Source organism: Acomys minous, assembly GCF_964271855.1.
Source record: "Acomys minous genome assembly, chromosome: 7".
NCBI lineage: Eukaryota > Metazoa > Chordata > Mammalia > Rodentia > Muridae > Acomys > Acomys minous.
Genome location: NC_140488.1, coordinates 51173901 through 51195165, shown reverse-complemented (window position 1 = coordinate 51195165; position 21265 = coordinate 51173901). Strand labels below are relative to the sequence as shown.

Here is a 21265-nt window from a genome sequence, read left to right as displayed (position 1 = left end):
AGATCTGGGAGACTAGGGAGAGAGAACTGAGATCAGAATATATTCCATGGGAATAGATTTATTTTTTAAAAATTAGAACTAATAAAAAACTAAACTAAATTATTCAGTTTATTAATCTTTGAGAGAGAGAGAGAGAGAGAGAGAGAGAGAGAGAGAGAAAGAGGGCTGACATCTTGACCTTGGATAATAGACTCCAGAACTGTAAGAATGTTTTTTAAAGAAGTATACTTTTTATATGCAAGTCAGTAATTTTACAGTACTTTGTTATGGCAGGCTGAAACTAATTTTAGTCACCAATCCAGATTATTAGGATTATGGGAAAGAAAGTAAGTTGGGGGAAGGAAGTGTTAAAAAGGAAAGAATTCGATAGGTATAACATATTGAGTTTGTGATTTCTGCATTACATCCAGATAAAGATGCTTGGGACGTTCAACTGGCATTGAAAATAAAAGATAAAACAGGGTTGCAGGTACAGATTTGTATTGCATTACTATATAAATGACATATTAACTTCAAGACTGGATAAGATCTTTTTAAGTAGTATATGTTACAGAGAAAAATCATGAAAAAATTATAATAAATACCAGCATTGAAGGACCAACTAAAAAAGAGGAAAATATTCATAAAGACAGGAAGAAGAGAAAAAACTCACAATTGTTCTTCATTTTATCCTGGTTTTAATTATAATTAATAAAATATATGATATGCTTGGCACTCAGAATACTAATGTGTAGTGAGACACTTTCTTATTCATTTCTGACTCTCCAACACCCAGGAAAGTACCTGATACTTAATTTTCCTGCAATAAATACATTGTTTAATTGAATGGAATTGACATTAGAACTTTGTTCCCTTTTTTTTCTCTATTTGCTTACTTCTGGAGTGTGCAGCATGTATTGCCACTGGTATTTTAAGTTCATAGTGAAAAATCATTTCAATGTGTCCAAGGCTTGATCTCCTTCCAACCCAACCCCCAGGACAATAGTTTTCATTATAACCTTCTGTCTTTGCCATTCTGGATGGAATTCTGTGCACAGAAGTTATATACATATATGGGTATATCTATGTAACAAATCGCAGCAGCACAGGAGCCCCCTGGGCTCCCTCCGGCTCTGGTATGACATATTTGAGCCATATAAATTCAGCGTCTCCTCTGGCATCTGTTAGCCGACTCACTTGCAACTCCACCTCAGCAGTGGTCTCTCAGTCTTCTCAAGACAGGGAAAGAATACTGTGTGCTGGGAGACCATGGCAAAGAATCCTCCAGAGAACTGTGAGGACTGTCACATTCTAAACGTAAGTTGATTCATATATTTTCCCTTTTGAGCAGAAGTATGGTTTCACAGATTTATCGTATTGCAAAGTGAACATTAGAAAGTGAAATTGAAGGAGACTTTGAATTATGGCTTGCTATTTTGAGGGTATTGTGTATTGTTTTATTCTTTCTGTTCTTTGCTTAGGCAGAAGCTTTGAAATCCAAGAAGATATGTAAATCGCTGAAGATTTGTGGACTGGTGTTTGGTGTCCTGGCCTTAACTCTAATTGTCCTGTTTTGGGGGAGCAAACACTTCTGGCCAGAGGTATCCAAGAAAGTAAGTAACAGAAACTTATCCAGTATTTCTTTTCTGAGTTTGATTGAATTTAACTAGTGGTTAACATGTAAATTAATTTGAAAGGGAAAACTCTTTTAATGCTTTTTTATTCATTTGGGGACATAGAAAATAGAATCAAAGTTGTTCTCTCATTTGCTTATTTAGGTGAGGGGAAATTGTCTTCTGCATTTTGGTTAGTAGTGACAGGATGTAAATTTACCCACTCCTTTACGGTTGACTTTAAGGAGTTAAATCTCCTGGAAACCTTTTTATACTGCAAGAAAGAAAAATTCTTTCCCTCTTTTTTTCCATCATCTGGGCAGAAACTGATGGAAAAGTAAGCAGACAATCACATAAGAAGAAGCCACCCTAAACAGCAGCAAATGATTTGCAGTGATTATATTTTGACTTAACACATCTGCTTTGAGGACAGGCAATAGACTCCTTTTAAAAGAAGCGATTCTCATATCTGAGTTCAGAATTATTTGTGACTTAACCAAAGCTAGAACCTCTCAGACTGAGGTCATTTGGAGAAACTTGGTTACCATTGTAGCTTATAGTTCTGTGCTCCCATGTTATTGTTATTCCTGGGCTCATATGCAATGGATGAGTTTAGATGTGACCCAAATAAAATCATAGTCCTTTCTTCCATTTGAATGAAAATTAGATGAACTACAAGCCATACATATTGGTTCCCGGATTAGCCATATTCTTCTTTATTTGTGGGTCCTGCAGGTGTTGTTGTTAATTTTTTGTCATGAGATACTCATTTCTACTTGGTAGCAGATGTAGGAAAGAAAAGGCACAGATCCAAGAGGGAAAATGAGACAAGAAGAAAATGGGTTGGCATGGACCATTAGGAGCCAAAGGAGCAATAGGAGCAAACAGTTCATGGAGAAAAAAAGACAAAGGAGGAGAAAAAGAAAATAAATTGGCTAAATGTCCAAATGAAAACAGCAAAGTAAGGCATAGCTACCCTGGGATTCTCCACCTCTGCTGCAATACCTGTTTGCATTTAGTCTCAAAGGATACCTTATAAAGTTTAAGTGGGAGGGAGAGCAAACAAGTCTACTTATTTGTTTGCCTTTTAACTTACATCATGTTCCAGAAAGGTTTTCAGGCATCACCCACTCCTATTAGCCCACCCTCACTGCCCTACTGCTTTTGAACTATTTACTATTCAGATGTCATTCTAGGGAAGCTAACTATGTTAAGGCTAGCAAGGTGTGCAAAGCAACCAACCTCAGAAAATAAATTGAGAGTCAACATTCACTCCAGCACAATTACTTACTTATGGTACCACTTAGCTAATTCCTAAAATGACATGCTACCCCAAAAGTTGAATCACTGGTTGTCTTGGAAATTATATGAGTACAGGACCATAAATAATTTTAGTTGCTGCAAGTATAACACCTCCAATAGATGTGGTAGGTAGCTATTTTTGACCATTCATAGATACTTGTCTGAAAAGAGAGGGCATGACCTTTCTTGTTTCTTTTACTCATTGGCACTACAATGCCATTCTAACAGTATTATTCTTTTTTTTCTAATCTTACAGTAGCACTTGCCTCAGTGCATAACAAATGACTAGGGAGAACTCGGGGAGATCTTACCTTTCTCTTGTAAGAATTCACACTCCCTAGCTAAGTTCATGGTCTTGCCTACCTTCCAACAGTGTTATCTTTTTTCCCATCCCATTTCTTTTAAATATGATTTCCAGAAAGTAATTGTGTGATTCCTGAAATCAAACAAAAACCTCAAGACTGTGCACATATGTGGGGGATGCTACTGGTTAAACTTTGTTTTAAAAGGAAAAAATCATACCTCTTATGAAGTAATTCATCTTAGGATATACTTTTCACCAAAAGGAGTGTAAAGGAAGGACCAAAGTTCTTTTGAGTATATGCAGATAAAAGACATTAAGTATCTCCTAGGATATGAGTTTTCTACCATGTCAAATGATAAAATACTATTTCTTTGTTATTCCAAGAGGGGTTGGAATATATGATCTTTCATATTTAAGTCCCGGCCTTCACCACAAAGTCAGGTTGGGATCACTGTAAATCAGGAGACCAGGTAGCAGTATGAATTCTTTAAGCAATCAACTACTACCTCCTAAGTCCCAGACTTAGCTTGGGAGGCTAGCCGTGTCCCTAGTGACCAAGACTCTGCCTAGGCCTGCATCCGAGCAGATAAGAATCTAGGGAAAATAAAAGTAGTCAGATTAGTCTGGAAAGAATATTTCCAGAGGAAAATGATCCAAGCATCTTGCACAAATTTAAGACTCTCTCCTTAAGAGTATGGGCTGGAATGAAATGCTTATTAACAAAGCAAAACTCATAGTCATCTGGACTTTTGCTTTTGTTGCTTGTGGAATTTGTGAGGACAGTATGGCCTTTGGTAGAGAGAACTATTGATGCGTTTGTGCTTATTGATGGTAGTGATACCTTTGCTGTCCTGGGGCTTTCTCCATGCTCTCAATGTTTGCACTTCCAGGCCCCACAACACTCCCTCTTGTTTTCTTTTTTAACATCTGTTTATAATAAAGTGTTTATTTAACATCCTACATCTGGTGTTGACATTTCCATGCTACTAAGTCTTTCCCTTTCCTCCTACCTTTGTGTACACAAAAGATCCATATTCCTGATCTCAAAAAGGTTTAAGCAATATTTGACTCCTAGTATACCTCAAGCATGCATGTGAGTATACACACACACACACACACACACACACACACACACACACACACACACACACACACACACACACTTAGCCAGGAGAAAATAAGTCAAAATTAAAGGATTAACTCTGAGTGAGACACTGTACTTCTTTCCAGGTGCTAGGCTTCCTGAGCCACAGCCATCCCTAAGGTTCTCTGTTCAGCTTTCCTAACCAAGCAGGGGAGACATACTCCATTCCAGTAACTTTGAGAGGGCACCATATTGAGGAGCCACTTGTAAGCAATAACTTCCTTAGGATCCATGAAGCAGGCTTATTGGGAAAATACTCTTACTTAAAACTCCGTGTTCCACATTGAACTTGAAAGAGTCAGATGCAAGTCCTCAACTAATCAAAGCAACATGGGGTAAACAAACCAAAAAGGCTGTAGCTCTTAAACCAGCAGTTTATAAACACAGCACAAATTTTGTACCCCATCCTTCCAAGTCTTTGTGGAATGAGACAGAAACATAATAAGTTATATAAAAGAAATGGTGTGTACTTCCTGTAATACATCAGAACTATGTGCTGATTTTTAGGGCTGCTGGGAAGTAATCCCCAGCAATCAGCATATTCTTGGAGATGCTTCTTCAAATTCCACATTCTAGTAGCACAGGATGCGAGGTCATGGGTCATGAAGATAAGCAAGCATTCAGTCCTGCCCATGCAACCTCAATTGCAGAAGACCACGGAAATAGTTTCATTCATGTTTCACACCCACGATCATTCTAGGCAGAAACTTCTTTGTATAAACGAAGTATTTCCTTGCCAAGCCTGAGCCTCCTTTTCCTCATGACTATTTTTCTACTACTAGCATTGGTCCCAGGCCAATTTCCCCCACTCATCTCTAGGCACACAAAGGGACAACTTTTCTCTCTAGATTGTCTAGGCTTTTAACCCAAAAGTCTGGTGGTTGAAACATGGGACTGGAGAACCATTTATCCCCTCAAGGGAAAAGCTGGAGATGTAGCTGGAATCTTTTAAACAGTGGGACTGAGTTTCACCAGATGCTGCCACATCAGCATTTTGGAAAAGAGGGCATCTCTTCATTTTCTTTTCTTTGTAAAATGCAAGTTTACGCTTATACAACAATCCTTACTGGGCTAGTTGTTACTTTGGACTATTCAGGGTAGCTCTTACAAATTACATGATGCTAGATTCTGGTTGCTATGAGTAGACTCTTACTCCTTATTCCTACGGTTGTATTTATTTCATGGAGTGCTTTATGTGGCACAAACTATATAGCCTTCAAGTAGAGCTATCACAAGTGGCTGAGTGGGGATGGAGATGTAGGGAGAAGGAGCCCAGGTGATCAACAGGTAGTTAGTTGCAACCCAACAAGCAACCTGAGAGGTGCCAGACCAAAAGTGAGGAAAAACGGATTTGCCAACTATCCACCATTGCAACTAGAAAAGGGATACAGATAAGGACAGGACCCTCAGAGGCATTCAGTAATTTGCCCAAATTCACATAGTTTGTAGGTGGAAGGACTGACATTCACACTAGAACCTTTCCTAAGGATTCTTTCCTGTTTTCCACTGAATCTGAGAACTGGGGACAAGACTGTAGATACAGGAAAAATTCCCAATTAGTTTAAGTCTGTAGGGGGTAAAAGCTCCTCTCTCTCTCTGTCTTTCTGTCTCTCTGTCTCTCTCTGTCTCTCTGTCTCTCTGTCTCTCTGTCTCTCTGTCTCTCTCTGTCTCTCTGTCTCTCTGTCTCTCTGTCTCTCTGTCTCTCTGTCTCTGTCTCTGTTTCTGTCTCTCTCTCTCTTTCTCTTTCTTTTGGTTTTTTCTTTCTTTTAAAGAGGAATGTCTGGCTGCCTGTGCCAATTTTCTTAGGGCTGAGAACTTGTGATTGAAGATACAGAAGTCCAACTATGCATAAGAAATAATCTGCTGGCACTGTGTAGGTAGAGAACTACCCAGAGGCCCTATAATTCCCATAGGTTAAATCAGTAGTAATTTGGTTCAGTGCCTTCTCTTTCCTTTCTTCCATTCTAAAACCTGCTAATCAGCTATTCTGAGCATGTATCTCACTTTTGGAGAGTGAACTTCATAAACAGACAGTAAAGGATGGGCGGCGGGGCGTGGGAACCAGCTAGATTAATCACGGGTTAAATGAAAAAACCTAAGCCAAATGTCCTCAAATCCCTGTCAGGAAAGGCTAAAGCTACTTGTCCCCAAACACATCCATCACACTAAAGTGTGAGTCAGATTTACTCTTTATAAAAAAAAAAAAAACCTTTCTTTTTTGATCTCAGAGACTGTCAAAAACAGAGACAAGAAAACAGGGAAAAGTGTTCACATTGCAGGAGGAAGTTAGGGCTTACTGGCTACCCAAATGGAGGGTTTAACCGGACTGAGGACAGAATTCCTAGACAGGGAAGAAAATCTGATGTGTTTCCCCCATTATTTGTTAGTAGTGTAGTCTTCTTACACATTGCCTAGGTTTAATCATACACCCACTCTCCCACTTCCCTCTCTGCCATATTCCAACATTCTAACCATAATAAGGCCAGTAAGAACTCATTTGGATTGTGCTGGGAAGATGCCTTTGACACCCTCCCCCCAATATCTCCTGCTCTTGGTGTCAGGATACCTAAAATGCACCATTACAACTTCATTCCTTTGAGTGAAGCATGGCATTCAACTTTTGAAATTGACACATGTCTCTTCTGTTGCTAATATACAAATGTAAAATCATTTGTCAGGTTAGTTTCTTCTCTTACATAAGATCCCTAAAGTACTGGCAGATTCCTGGTTGTCTAGACTGGAGACAAAGGGACAGATGGAAATGAGAAAGGCATGGAAAAAAGGCTATGAGGGTACAAAGTGAACAGGGTATGGAGATAACAGAAAAGGACCTCATCTATTTGCCAATTTGGCGAGGGCCTATTCCATATCACATGCTGTCCTTGCTCTGTCTCTCCTGGAATAAAGCAAAGTTGGGGGCAGAGTCTGAAGAGAGATGCTTGGAGCCCACTCACACCTTTCTAAGGTCAGCCATCCTGTCTCCGCTTTAGTTTGTTCCTGGACAGGGCAAAGCCATTTAGTTCTTCATCTCCAGAAGGCACTTCAACCCAGGAGCCAGGGAGCTTAGTAGACAGCAAAGTACTGCTGATGCCAAAGGCATGAGCTCAATCTTCATATGAGCCAGTGAAGCTTGCATAGCCATTACCCAAGCAATGTGCTCCACGGGGACCTGAATGAGACAGTATGTCTGGATTTACTAAACCTATCCCCCACACAGTCCAAAGTAAGTCATTGGCACCATCCTCCTAGACAAAGGACAGTCTGTTTCAAAAGGACACCTTTGATAACAGAATTCCCTCTGGGTGAATCTGTAGCTCGCTACTTGTGTAACCTCCCACACACTAAGGACTCATACCCAAATGAAGTCATTCTGGATCTCACTCTATTTAGGAAGCTACCATTGCTAACACAAAGTCAACATGCTGGTTAATGGGTACAATTAACATGGTTGCCTCCTCTCTCACCAAATTAAAAACAACAATGGGAACAAAAAAAAAAAACAATTCTTTGCAGAGATGTTGAAAATAATGAAGACCTGCTGAGCTTGGCAGTTTCCAATGGTACTAATCCAGAAAGGTGTCCAAGCAAAGTGCATTGCCAACAGTGCAGGAAAACTCATTCCACAGAAGTACACTGAAATTTTAAATGTCACCAGCACAGTCCCATAGTCTTCTACTTGATGATTGAAAACACAGTCTGTATTTTCTCTGTCTTTTGCCCAGGTAGGCCACAGTCCAATATCCCCTATTCTCTAACCCAATTTTTCCGCGCAATAATCCATCAGTGGTGCTACTGATGAAACAAACACCCCAATCCAGGCAGTGGTGGCTAGCCCTGTCAACATTTGTCTCCACAATGGATACTATTTCTAAAGAAACTACCCCCTATTGGGAAAGCTGACAAGGCTGTGTCTGAAGTAGATGCCTCTGTCCTCTGCTTAAGTCAGCCAACTGACTGAAAGCTCATTTTTTTTTTTGCCATACCTAGAAATGCCTCTTCTCTAGCTGGCTGCAAAGCCAGAGCTGAAAGGAACTTGAGAAGCAGAAGCAAATTACAAGCCTAGTGGTGTTTTCTACCTATCACAAAGAAGGCTGTCCTTCCCAAGTTAACTCTGCAGTTGCCGGAAGGTCCTTGATACTATTTTCCTTACCTTTAAAAGATCTTGCCAATCTTCAAGACATTCTTTTGGGAAGATAAGAATGTGTCATTGGTGACAATACTTATTCAACAAATAATTACTATCCGTGTCTAACACACCACAGGGCTACTGGGAGGTAAAGTGGCTTTGCCTTTGTTTTCTTTTCAATGGCTCCACCAGACTTTTCATGCTTGAAGTAACACTTGTTTCTATAAACCCATCCAACTTGTTTTTCTACTTGAGTTGGGAAAAATTTGACCAGGTTAAACTAACATGCTGGCACAGCCTTTAGCAGACACTAAAAACAAAACAGCCCAATGGAAACTCAAGGAGGAGGATGCCACTAGGAATAGTGTCATTAGAAAGCAGGACTGGTTCTGTAGGCAACTTGCTTTTTCAGAAGCACAAAGGAATATACAAAAATCTAACAGGCAAAAGCTTCCAAACAATGGGGAGAAGATAGACTTGCAAATGGCACCATCAACTCTGGCCTAGTTTACAACAGAGATCAGACTCCTCTGGAGTTGGCATTTGTTTCTAGTCCCAAATAAGACCCAAGTTATAGGCTACATGCTTAACCTTGGAAGAGATTACACCATAGACCTGAGACTCTTGGTCTGTAGAGAAAGAACTGTCTCTTTTAGAGAACAGAAGGAAGTTGGGGGATTTGTTTCAGGCACTCAAAATAGGCTTGATGGCCTTTTTTTTTTTTTTTTTGAGGCTGTATCCTTGGAAGACTCTGTTAAATTTATGGCACCTTACCCTGTCACCAAAGTCTACCTATACAGAAGACTCTACAGAAGTTGAAAACAATGGAATTGCACTTTCGAAACCGAACTCAGCAATAACCGGAGTGGGGATGGTTAGCCTATAGAACAGAAAACTAAAGGAAGGCAGGCGATTGTTTGCCAGATTTTAAAGAACAAAGAGAAATAAATCAGGACAGAGTAAGTCTATGACTTAATATTGACCAATAAAATTATCAGATTCTTTAAAAAAAAAAAAAAAGGGCAAACGCAATAGCTATTAAAATCCTGAGAGATATGAGAATAGAGAGCAATGCCTAACCTAACCACTCTAAATGTTTTCAAATCTCTTTCTTGGATATAATGGATCTTGCAGAAGGGATGGGGAGAGCAATCATAGAACACTTAGAAAAGGAAGCAGTAGCTTCAGGAAGCAGCATAGGCTTGAGGTGATCCCTAGGCTTAACACAAAGGGAAAATACTTTACAGGCTGGATTGTGGAATATCATTTGCTACTTAGCCAACGTTGCCAAGAAAACCACTGGAATTCTTCATACTTAGCTCAGCTATTTGGCTGAAATACAAAACACTGACTCTGAAGGGATTCCCATATCAGCCTGAACACTGAAAAGTTCCTCAGTTTAATCATAAATATTAGAGAATGTCCAATGGCAAGCTGCTGAGACGACCCCTCCAGACAAAGTCTCTGGAAAGAGAAGGTGGCCTGGGTATCTCCTCAGTTAAAACATTTTCTGAAGGGGCACCCAGACTCTCTTAGAGCTTGCTTTCCTTCCTCTGCCCTCCAGACCTATGACATGGAGCACACGTTCTACAGCAATGGTGAGAAGAAAAAGATTTACATGGAAATCGATCCTATGACCAGGACAGAAATATTCCGAAGTGGAAATGGCACCGATGAGACATTGGAAGTCCATGATTTTCAAAATGTGAGTTGACTGTTTTGCCTGTGGCTTTCCACTTAAAATACTACAATCATTGAATTACATTTTTTAAAAAGCCTTTAACCTCCATTTCATTCATGACAAAGCTTTCCCTTTGAATTCAAAGTTTGCTAGTCTGGGGCTCTGATACATCATGAAACTCAATGACTGTGACAAATAATAGGAAATTAATTGTATTACTGTTTTGTCTCTTTTATAGGGATACACTGGCATCTACTTCGTAGGTCTTCAAAAATGCTTTATTAAAACTCAAATCAAAGTAATTCCTGAATTTTCTGAACCGGAAGAGGAAATAGATGAGGTATGTGAGAAAAACAATGGTATTAAAAGGTATCATTTACGGGCCAATCATTAGACTAAAAGCTCTCTTCTCATTGGGTCCTCAATCTTGTAAATAGTCACTATTATCATCCTCATTTTCATATATAGGATCTGAGATTTAGGACCAAAGAGTGACTTGCTGAAGGTACACAGTTAGTAAGTAGCACATTGAGGTCTTTAACAGGGGCCTTTTAAGAAAATGAAGTTCATGTTTTTGGATATAACACTATACTTTTATACCCAAATACCTACAAAAAAATCAAGCAAACAAAATCAAATATATATATATATTTTAAAGACTATGTACTTTTGTTCCTGAACAAATTTCTTATGGGAGGAATTGATCAGAGAAACAAAATCAATTATGAGTGAGAGACTTTAAGATGGAGAGATGGCTCAGGGACCCCTCATTCAATTCTCAGTACTCACACCAGTCAGCTTCTCAACTGTCTGTAACTTCTATGCCAGGGGGATCCAACACATCTGGCCCCCAGAAGTAACTTCATTCTAGTGCACATATATCCCAGAAAAGATAAACGTGCACACAGAAAAGTAAAAATATATTAAAAATAAGGGCTGGTGATCTGGCTCAGATGTTAAGAGTCCTGACTACTACTCGGGACGACCCACAGTTTCAATTCTCATCACTCATATGGTGAATCACAGCCATCTGTAAGTCTAGTTACAGCGGATCCAATGCCTTCTTCTGGTAAAACAGACACACATACAGGTAAAACACTTTACACATAAGATAATTAAAAATTAAATAATAAACATAAATTGTGTTTTAAAACAGAAATCAGTCCGAAGGTTACAAAAGGGTCATACCACTTCTGTCATACTCCAACATTCACCTACTTTAAATGTTTCTGTTTAGTAACCTTACCTTTTTATGCTAAGCTGCTCGTTTAATAATCCACAGTGCTCCTCAGAAGAAGCAAACTAACAAGTGAAAATTCAACTTAATGTTGGTTCTCTGGATACACTGATAGACTAGGATGACTAGGCCCCTGCTCCAATTAGTGAATGAATGATCCTAGGAAGCCATGGAAGATGGGTCATCACTGCCTAAAATACATCAATCTTTGTAGTCCTTATGGTTCTTCTGGTTTAATTTAGTTTGCTAAAAGCAAAATGTTCACAACTGGAAAATCTAAAGTGGAACTGTGGCAATGGTACAATAGACTCTATATATATTAAAATCTCATTCTCTTCTTTCCCCCTTGTTTTTTTTTTTTTTCATGCTCTTCCAACTGGTCACTTACATGTTTATCTCCTTTTTTCCCTTTTCTTTTATGGGAAGTGCTGGTGGGTTATACTATTTCTCCTTACCTAAGCATTATCAGAGCTGTTATTAGTTCTCACATTACTTTTTTATGCTACTGTTCTCCCCATACTTAGAAAACTTAAAGACTCCTGTTCCTAGAATACCCCCTTAAAAGAAGAAAGTATTTCCAGAGAGGATATTTTGCTACCGAGATCGATGGTAGGGACAGATTTTGTAGAGTTTCGTTTTGATTCTAATAATCTGATATTAGATGCTTCTGAAGAACAGATTATTTTCCCAGAAATTAGGAAGCAGTATGGGGGCAATGAAAGCAAGAAAGGAGATTAGGATTTAAAAGATACTATAGAGCTAGAAAGAAGGGTCAGCAGGTGAAGACACCTGCAGCCAAGCCTGATGACCCAAGTTCCGCTCTCAGGATCTACATGACACAAGAAGAACCAGTTCCAGAGGCGTTGTCCTCTGGCCTCCACATAGGCACTGTGCCATGTATCCTGCTTCCCCAACACACAATAAATAACACTGTTTTTAAAGCTACAATATAAAATGTCATATGAAAATGTTTAGAGTACAGTCGGGCAGCAATGAGAGCCTAACACAATATAATAATATTTTTCTGGGGTAACACAGAAATAATGGCCCATGGCTTCTCTGTGCTGTGATTTTTAATTCAATTAATTTGGTGAGAACTTTCAAGTAGCACACTATTCACCTCATGATAGGAAAATCATTTCATCTCCAAGAAGACAGAATTTCACATTACAGGTATTTTTCAGCGTGACAAATTTGTGGTCACAAATTACAAAAGCCCTCTTACCCTGGACTCCCCTCAGCACTGTATCCATGGCATGAGCATGGGAAACATGCAGAGCTGGTATAAAAATAGCCCCGAGTTTGCTAACAAAGCTAGGAAGCACACCAACCTCATTTTCTGCAAACCTTTTCAATGGGCTCCAAGGTCTTTACAGACTCGAGGGCGAAAAAGCCAGGACTTGAAAGTTGTGAATGGTTCAAAGAAAAATTATACAAAGGTGCCTTTTGGAGAATAAATAAACACACTGAAAAATCATAAAGCCAGGAAAAAACAAAAAGGCAAGAAAAGGCCTTATTAAGAACAGGGTAAACTGAGGAACCTTATCCACAAGTTGGTAAGAACTAGATATTCGAGGCAACGACTTCCACCACTAGAAATGGAAGAGAAGCTTGGTTTTTTTTGTTTTGTTTTGTTTTTTGTTTTTTTGTTTTTTGATGATCAAGAAAAGGTATTTTTAAAAAAATGATGAAGCTCTGTAAGCCAGAGCCCTCTGTGAGATAAACCTTAAGCATCTACAATGAATGGGGTTAATGAGTCCACTTTCCATACATGGAAGACTTTAAATATGAAAAGACAAATTTCCTGTAAATCCAAAATAATAGCTACAAAATAGATACTTATTATTTATTAATATTATTATTTATATAAAATATAATTATAAAAATAATTGGCTATTTAACAAATCTCATTAGTTTAGATTGTGGGAGTGATTTGCAGCTCAAGGTGAAATCCTATGTTCGACCTGAGGGAGACTAGAAAAGCCAGGCTGGTCTTCACCCATGTAAGGGGAGAAATGCAGTTGCTCATAATTCCAGAAGCTCAAAGTAAAGCTTGTGTGGCCCAGGGAGCACCCAGAACGTGATGGGAAGTCTTTCAAGAGAAATGACAGCAGACAAAGCTCTCACTTTAGTGAGCACCTTGCTGCCAGACCCAGAAGGAAGAATCAGTCATTAGCTCCTCCATGGCACCTACTCTCAGCCTGGCATGGACACAGTTTACCAGCAGCCAGACCCCAGCATTGCAAGTCAAGATTAAAGCATCCTGCTTTTCAGTCCTCCACAATATCTAACTCGCTGCACTCATTTCTCTGCAGTCCCCATCCTGACCCACTTTCTTCTTTCAGAATGAAGAAATTACTACAACTTTCTTTGAACAGTCAGTGATTTGGGTCCCTTCAGAAAAGCCTATTGAAAACAGAGACTTTCTGAAAAATTCTAAAATTCTGGAGATTTGTGCTAATGTGACCATGTACTGGATCAATCCCACTCTAATAGCAGGTATGGTATCCTACACCCAATCTATTTCATCCAATGCTGGTGACATGCTAGGCATGGTGACACACATTTGTATTCTCAGTGTCCAGGAGTCTGAGTCAGGAAGATTTTGAGTTCAAGGCAAACCTAAGCTACAGAGCAATATACCATCTTTAAAAAAAAAAAAGATAGTAACAGGTTAATGTTTCCAGCATTGAGTGACCACATTTCTATGAAAACAAATGATTAGCTTATACCTCCTTGGATGAAACTGTATATGCTGACTGTGGTAAGGAGGGAATTTTTCACAGGCAAGTTATAAATCAGATAAATTAATGCTGACAAGCTTTTAAAATATCTCAGGAAAGGAAAGGTAACACCACCCCAATGTGACCAGTGATAGCAAAAAGCTAATTTATCTTTCTTTGTACATCTATATTCATTGCAGCAGGGATACTAGACTATTCCTCAAAACCACAGTTGGCCCAGCCCAAAAGTGGAGGGAGAAGAGTCCAAACAGTGCACTCCTTCTCAAGAATTCTCATGGCAAATGGCATTCTTCCCTAGAATACAAGACAATCGTGGCACTACAGTTTCTTTGTGAATGTTTGAGGAATCACTAAAATGAAAGTGAAGGTTAGAGGTCCAGAGCAGAAAAGTAGAACCTTCAACTCAAGAAGACAAAGGTCTCTAGACACGTTATTCTGTCTAGCTGACACAGACTTTGGCCTCCCTCACTCTGCACAAAGACAATATAGTAATATTACTGAAGGCAGAGCAGTCCCAGCAGTGCAGGCCTCTATCGGTATTATTGGGAGGTCTGTTTTTGGTTTTGTTTTTAAGATTATAAAATGCAAGCTGGTATCCTGGACAGAAGCTGTAAAACAAAAAAACATGGATAGAAATATTGACGAATAAAGTCTGTAGTTTAGTTCATGACCACGACCCAATATTTTATTAGTTTTGATAATTGTACCACAGTTGTGTAAGATAAGAAGGAAAATAGTGGAAAAATATGTGGTAATATATAGTTTCAGCAAGTCTTCCACAGACCTAAGTTAAAAATAAATGAGATACCAGGGCGGAGGGGAGAGGGGGCCAGGGGCAGTGCTGGAAAGCTTTCTCTGTGGTTAACCACACTTGTAGCTCTTGCAGAGTAGCATCAACTCTCAGTACCCACATGGTGATTCACAACCATTCTCAACTCTAGTTCTAGGTTATCCGACACTCTCTTCTGCCCTCTGTGGACACTGTATGTATTTGGTGCACAGATATACATGCTGGTGAGATATCCATATATGTAAAAAAAAATAATCTAGAAAAGCGAGACACAAAAAGAGAATTGATGGGAGGGCAGCTGACACCAAATCAAGGCAGGCAATCAAGAAATATTTTTGAGCACTTGCAGCTAAAAGCATTGAGGGAGACAGATGTCCCTTGTCTTGACAGTTGACTCTACTACTAAGAAAAGGAGTAAATGGATGATCTCAAACAAGCAATGAAGTTAGTGAGAAGCAAAATAGTCTCGAAACTATCCACTTCTAGAGCTAGGAAATGCAGCCTATGCGTGCCCAAATTACACCAGCCAGGAGACAGACAACACTAGCTCTCCAGAACTTTGGTCCCCCTAAACCCTTCTCTCAGAAATGCTTGCAAAGTAATGTCATGCCAATAAGACAAGTAAACTCCTGGCAACACTCAGCCTACCTCAAAGAGGATGATGAGCATCAAAGAACCTCCTTATGGAGAAGACCTCAGATGTGACAAACAAGCCACTGGGCAAAATGTCCATCTGCCTAAAAATGGGCAAGCTTGGATGCTGGTAGTGTCAACCACCAAACTCTGCCAAGACAGGGTAAGCAAGTCCTCAATAGTTCCTGCCTCACAAAATATGTCTGTCAGATATATTGCGCCAGAAGGCTGAAGAAGATACTCCAACATTATAGAGAGGTTTGGGTGACTGTTCAGGCAGCAAACTGTCTCTGTCCTCTTCTCATTTGGAAAGCTACTAACCTGCACTCCCTGTATACTCAAGTAATCAAGTTTATTCCTTCTCAAGTCTCTGATGGAGTTGAAGACCAGGTAGCTTAGTTTTACAATGAAGCTTAATTGTTTAGGGGTTAAAATGTTTTTAGGTCTAGATAGATGTTTTAAATTGATAATGACAAGATGTGATGGAGATTGATTTACATTCAGAATTTTAGACGCACCAAGATAGGAAAGATGTTTTCTTCAAGGCTGTCAAATGCAAATAGCCAAAACGCTAAGAATGTAACATTTATATAATTCCTGATTATGTCATGGTTCTTATTGCTGTAGGTAGTTTATTGTATATATGTGTAATAATATAAATGAATATGTAAAAAATAAAAATAAAAAGGGGTGAAAGTAATGTGATCCCAATTTTGTACTTGCTATCTTAGTTTCAGAATTACAAGATTTTGAGGAGGATGGTGAAGATCTTCACTTTCCTACCAATGAAAAAAAGGGCATTGAACAGAATGAGCAGTGGGTGGTCCCACAAGTAAAGGTGGAGAAGACCCGGCACACCAGACAAGCAAGTGAGGAAGACCTTCCAGTAAATGACTATGTGAGTGCTATCTACTGCCCTCATTTTTAGGGCAGAAAGAAAAGAATGATCATAAAACTTACTACCTATCAAAGCAGTTGGAAAAAGTATCATGGTTTTAACAAACATTTCAGAAACTTGTACTCAGCCAGGTGCAGTGGCACAAGCCTGTAATCCCAGCACTTGGGAGGCAGAGGCAGGTGGATTTCTTTGAGTTCAAAGTTAGCCTGGTCTACAAATCGAGTCCAGGACAGCCAAGGCCCTGTCTCAGGAAAAACAAAACAAAACAAAAACAAACAAACAAACAAACAAATCCTACTACTCTCCAGGGAGTACATTCAAAACCAAATCTTGATGACATAACTACATTTCCATGATGTCATTAAGAAATTTAATTTCTCATCAGCATCCTAACTCAGAGTGACATTTGCCAGGGGGTGGGGGATCACAGAAATCCTCTCTTATTTGGTGGGACCTCCTTCTAAAGACTTTTCCCCCAACATTGTCTTCTTCTTTTTCTCCTCCTCCTCCTCCTCCTCCTCCTCCTCCTCCTCCTCCTCCTCCTCCTCCTTCTTCTTCTTCTTCTTCTTCTTCTTCTTTCAGACTGAAAATGGAATTGAATTTGACCCAATGCTGGATGAGAGAGGTTATTGTTGCATTTACTGTCGTCGAGGCAACCGCTACTGCCGCCGGGTCTGTGAGCCTTTACTAGGTTACTACCCATATCCATACTGCTACCAAGGAGGACGAGTCATCTGTCGTGTCATCATGCCTTGCAACTGGTGGGTGGCCCGCATGCTTGGGAGAGTCTAATAGGAAGCTTGAGTTCAAATGCTTAACCTTCTATTAGTCAGCACATAATAAATGCATGCTATCCTATGCAGCATTTGCCTCCAAGTAGCCAATCCTCCAGAATTACTTGTAGGTTATTCCTCTCTTCATGTTCTAATAAACTTCTACATCATCATCAATGGCCTTGTCGCTGCTGAACACAGTGGGTAAGTTCTGGCTGAGAATATTCCTGGCAATTGAAATGGAATAGACCTGCCTAAGATAGATGTCAAAATGTCTGCTTGACCTCCATCAACAGCTTGGGTAAAGCCTTACAGTTTCCAAATACCATGTTTTTACTGTGCTGTTTTGACAAAGTAAAAGTGAAGGGGTGATGACAAAATGTCGCCAGAAGCAATCAATAGAAGCATAAACTTTGATGCATAGTCCCAATGCTTAATTACCTGAAAGGCATGCTGTGGACTTGCTTAAGTGTCTATAAAGCTGCTGGTCAGGCAGTGAGTCACAGCAGGCCAACACTAAAACACTGGAACTGCTCAGACTCAGCAAAGGAGAAAGCTAACTTAGCAAAAGGGGTTCTGGTTTCCCTCCTGTGAACATGAACTCATCTTGGACAAATGCAACCTTTTAGAACCTTCACATTTGACTTCTCTTTAGATTAGTATCTGGTTACATAATGTTCCAAAGCAATTTTCCGAAATATGATAACCCATAAATAAAATTCACAGAAAAAGACATATGAAATTACTGAGGTGAAAAATCAAACGAACTTTTTCCTCCCAAACTACAGGGAATTAGCAATTTTCTATTTAAAGGGAAGCTAAGACCTAGTTCCCATTTACCCCATATTTTCCTTAGGAATAGTGTACAAAAGTGAAAGAAAAAAGTGTTGGAAGGTAATGTTAACTTCAATGTCCCTGCAAGGCCATGTCTCAAAATCCATGCTTGGCCAATCTTCCACTAGTAGTTCCATTTGAAGATAACATCCTTCCTTGCTCAGCTAAACATTATTGTGTCATGACAATATCTGTCTGGAAATTTCCATCAAATACAATCCTCCCCAAAGTTATCTGTGGACTAGGAAGTCATGTTCTCCTACTTCACATTTGTGAAAATACACAGAAACAGCCATGACAAAGATTGATTTAGGATTAGCAAGTTACTAATTAATAGCATACATGCTGTACTTACATTATTAACGGTCACAAAATGAAAGTACAATAAAATATATATAACAGTGTTCCCTTTATTATTAATTACTTAAAATTACTTCAATTATAACATGAATTGATTTATGTTTAAAATATGAAAATGTGAAAGATGAGATTAATTTGAGGCTGTATTAACTAGCTTTTTTAAAAATAAAGTACTCTTTTTAACACTGCTTCCAATGATTAGCCAGTAATTTAATGTTATTGAAAATTGGGTAGTCTCTAGGATATTATATGTACTGTGCTCTGTGGAGGACACAAATTAAATTGAAGGTATTTTCCTAAGAACAACAACCAGAATATATAATCACAAATACAGTGGTGTATACAAAACTAACAACAGTTGTATTTCCTAGGTACATGTGCATACATAAACAGCTATACACCCCCACACATATTAGGAAGTATAGAGTGTACTATGTAACAGCTTTGGATTCAGGTTTTCTATTCACATTTCCCCTCCTTTATTTCCTTCCCCTCCCTGTTCCCTCTCTGTCTCCATTCTGGCTTCTAGACAAGGTCCTCACTGCTTGCCACCATCTTGGAATTCCTCCATTCTGGAATATGAACCCAGAGTCAGTCTTGAACATGGACAGCACAGAAAGCATTTCTTGTTCAAATAGCATACCTCAACCTGCTAGTAATTTCACAGTGAGAAGGTATGAGGCAGACTATTGGTCCAAACAGAGAAAGAAAAGAGCATGTTTGATAAGCATTCAAACCATCTCTTGGTTTACAGGGAAGAAGAACAGAGCCACAAATAAGCAAGTGAACCCACATACACCAATCTATTTCAGCTTAGGTACAAGCAGGAGACCTCATGATTCCACTCCTTTGAGCCCCTTGTGAAGACTCACCACTTTCTGCCCTCTGCTACACTCATTACAACTCAGTTAGAGGTACAGCAGCCTCGCTCCTGCTTCTCTTCCCTATGTCAAGTTCTCAGTCATGACGGGCAACACCAATGAAACATCAAGCTCCGCCTGTAGCGGGCACAAGATCCTCTGACAATGGAGATAAGGGCAGCTCTAAACTACTGTGTGTGTGCTGGGAACCCAATCCCAGTCCTCAGTGAAATAGCAAGTGCTTTGAACTGCCAAGCCATCTCTCCAGCCCCCTGTTTTCAGTATTGTAAGGAATCGCTCCACCGGCAGAAATTTAAATGTGCCTCTGTCCTCTATGCCATAATCTTATCAAATACTCCCAAGTCTCCCTCCTAAGCCACCACTTAATTATGTTTATAGTCTAGTTCACACTTTTAGCCCTAACTGTGACAACCTGTCCTTGACGAAGTTCCCAGGCTGTATATCAAAGTGAGCATAAATGCTTTTACGTGAAGCTTACTTTTTACATATAGATTTTATTAATGTCAGTCCCCTACCTGAGCGTCTATCGTAGCTACTTACTACATTAAAGATCGGGTGTAACCTACATATAAGACAGCCTTAATTAAGCCACTCTCAACAGCCACCTCAAATCCCCTTTTCCTCTCACTACCATGTCTTCCTCTTTTGGCAATGCTCAAGTATCTTAGCTTCATGATCTGCTTGTCCAATCATTCCATCATCCCTTTCCCTCTTGCCTACACATGAAATCTAAGTCTTCTGTATTCCAGGAATGGCATCTTACAGTATATGGGGCACTCCTAAATGTAATCTTTGAAGGCAATGGAGATAGGAGTAAGAAGGTAAGAGAGGGGATATTTTAAAAGAGTACAGCTACAAAGCCCTTAGGAAGACCACAGAAAGTTAGCCTTTAGCTCTGTTCACACTGGGGGTGAATGTTCTTATCTTACTTAAATCCATTTCTGTATTCCTCATCTTCTGACAAGTACAACAGTGAGGAATGCCTCTAATCCCAGAATGATTGAATGTTCCCATGACTGCCCACAGCCCAGACATCTATTTCCATTATAAAACTGCAGGCTTTTGCATTTTAATCTCAAGTTTCAATAATTCTAAGTATGAGGAGGTGGGGAGGGGGGCGGCAAAAGGCATAACTTCTATGAAATCACAAGAAGCATCATATTTCCTTCCAGGTTCTTTTGGGGACTCTCAATTCCAATTAGGAAAAGTCAGGTGAGGCGAAGTCATCCATCGCTCCCACTCAGCAGAAGGACACTATGCATTACTGTGCTCAGCGCCTTCCTGCACACCTAAAATGGCTCTTTGGCAGGACTAGGGGCAAAGAAAATCTATTTTGAGTTTTTATATATAAGGCTCACTGTCTGGCTGAGTCCAAAACTGTCACTTTGGCTCCTAAAGTCTAAAGCTGAAAGCTTACTGAGATAAATATGGACCTTCTCATTCAGGCTGTCAGGAAATGCGTGGATCTATTTTATTTATACCCTTAAAAATGATTTCATTTTGGCTTTCCTTTTCTGAAGGGGTTTCATATAAGGCTTAATTTTGCTGACAGTATGCTGTTCCCTAACAAGAAATAAAAGTGACTCCATATTCAAAACCAGGTATGAGTGCATATGCAAAAATTATTGTCCCTGGCATCATAGAAGTCCTGCTCCAATGTCTCCTAGCATATTTTAAATCAATGTCCATGAAAGCTACTTACCTAATAGCTGCACTTGTTTTTTTAGATGAATATTCTGTTTTGATATTTACAGAAGTAAATAGTCACTTGTCTGCTTGCTGCTTTGGTATTTGGTTCTGTTTATATTTTCCTCTACTTTCTTAGCTTCATACTCATGCCTATTGTCTTTGGTAGAAGGCTCTAAAAGACAGCCATATTGAGCCAACAGAAACAGATCAAGCCACAGGAAATCCTTCAACGAAAAGAAAGGGGGGCAGCAACAACCAAAAGAGTCCAGCAATTCCA

General features: G+C 39.4%; 1 protein-coding gene across 1 annotated transcript; it reads left to right on the top strand.

Annotated features, from left to right (window-relative positions):
- The first annotated feature begins 1006 nt into the window (after positions 1–1006).
- TNMD (tenomodulin) lies at positions 1007–17401 on the top strand. Its single transcript, XM_084789965.1, has 7 exons — positions 1007–1296; positions 1461–1592; positions 10033–10173; positions 10388–10489; positions 13732–13885; positions 16285–16451; positions 17034–17401. The coding sequence occupies exons 1-7, from the start codon at positions 1249–1251 to the stop codon at positions 17241–17243; spliced, it is 954 nt and encodes a 317-aa protein (XP_084646091.1). The 5' UTR covers positions 1007–1248; the 3' UTR covers positions 17244–17401.
- The last annotated feature ends 3864 nt before the right edge of the window (positions 17402–21265 follow it).